Below are 609 nucleotides of genomic sequence, written 5' to 3'. Positions count from 1 at the left end.
CTTGGGGCACGGCAGAGTCCTCGTGCGGAGGGGGCACCGGATGGGTTTCGGGCAGGGCGGGCACGTGGGGGGAGGGGGCGGAGGAGGAACCGAGGGGCAGTCCGGACACGCAGGGCACTCGGGGCAGTCAGGACAAGGCTGCGGCGTCTCCTGCAGGACATCCAGAGGGCACGGGGACGGCGGAGGAGCAGGGACCGGCGAAGGGCTGACGCAGGGGACGTCGGGAGCCGCCTCTTCGCTGCTCCCGCCCACCGGCCCTGGCGTGGTGAGCCCCGGCGACGCCTCGGCCTCCTCCAGCGCCGTGAAGTCGACCTCGGAGGACCTCTCGACGGGCATGGAGCCTGAGGGCGACGGGGAAGAGGACGTCACATCGCAAAAGGGAAACAGAAAACACGTGCGGCAAAATCACATGGAGGTGCCGACTCGACACAACACGCTCCTCTCACCTCTCAGCTGGGAGCGCTCCCGCACCAGGAAGCTCACGCCCACCACGCCCACCAGCAGGAGCACGAGGCCCCGCCGCCACAGCCACGCCCATGGAACCCAGCCCACCACATCGCGCCACACGCCTGCCACGGGAGGAAAGGAATTAGTGGAGAAAATTGCAAG

General features: G+C 68.6%; 1 protein-coding gene across 1 annotated transcript in view; it reads right to left on the bottom strand.

Moving 5' to 3' along the window:
* Positions 1-609, bottom strand: part of LOC119588827 — an 8,571-nt gene that overhangs the window by 2,273 nt on the left and 5,689 nt on the right. Inside the window, exons 2-3 of the mRNA XM_037937471.1 lie at positions 447-569; positions 27-341 (exon numbers count right to left, since the gene is read on the bottom strand). Coding sequence (XP_037793399.1) covers positions 27-341; positions 447-569 — 438 coding nt within the window. The remainder of the gene's footprint in view (positions 1-26; positions 342-446; positions 570-609) is intronic.

The sequence above is a fragment of the Penaeus monodon genome, chromosome 24 (genome assembly GCF_015228065.2).
Source record: "Penaeus monodon isolate SGIC_2016 chromosome 24, NSTDA_Pmon_1, whole genome shotgun sequence".
Lineage (NCBI taxonomy): Eukaryota > Metazoa > Arthropoda > Malacostraca > Decapoda > Penaeidae > Penaeus > Penaeus monodon.
This window is presented reverse-complemented; position numbering and strand designations above follow the sequence as displayed.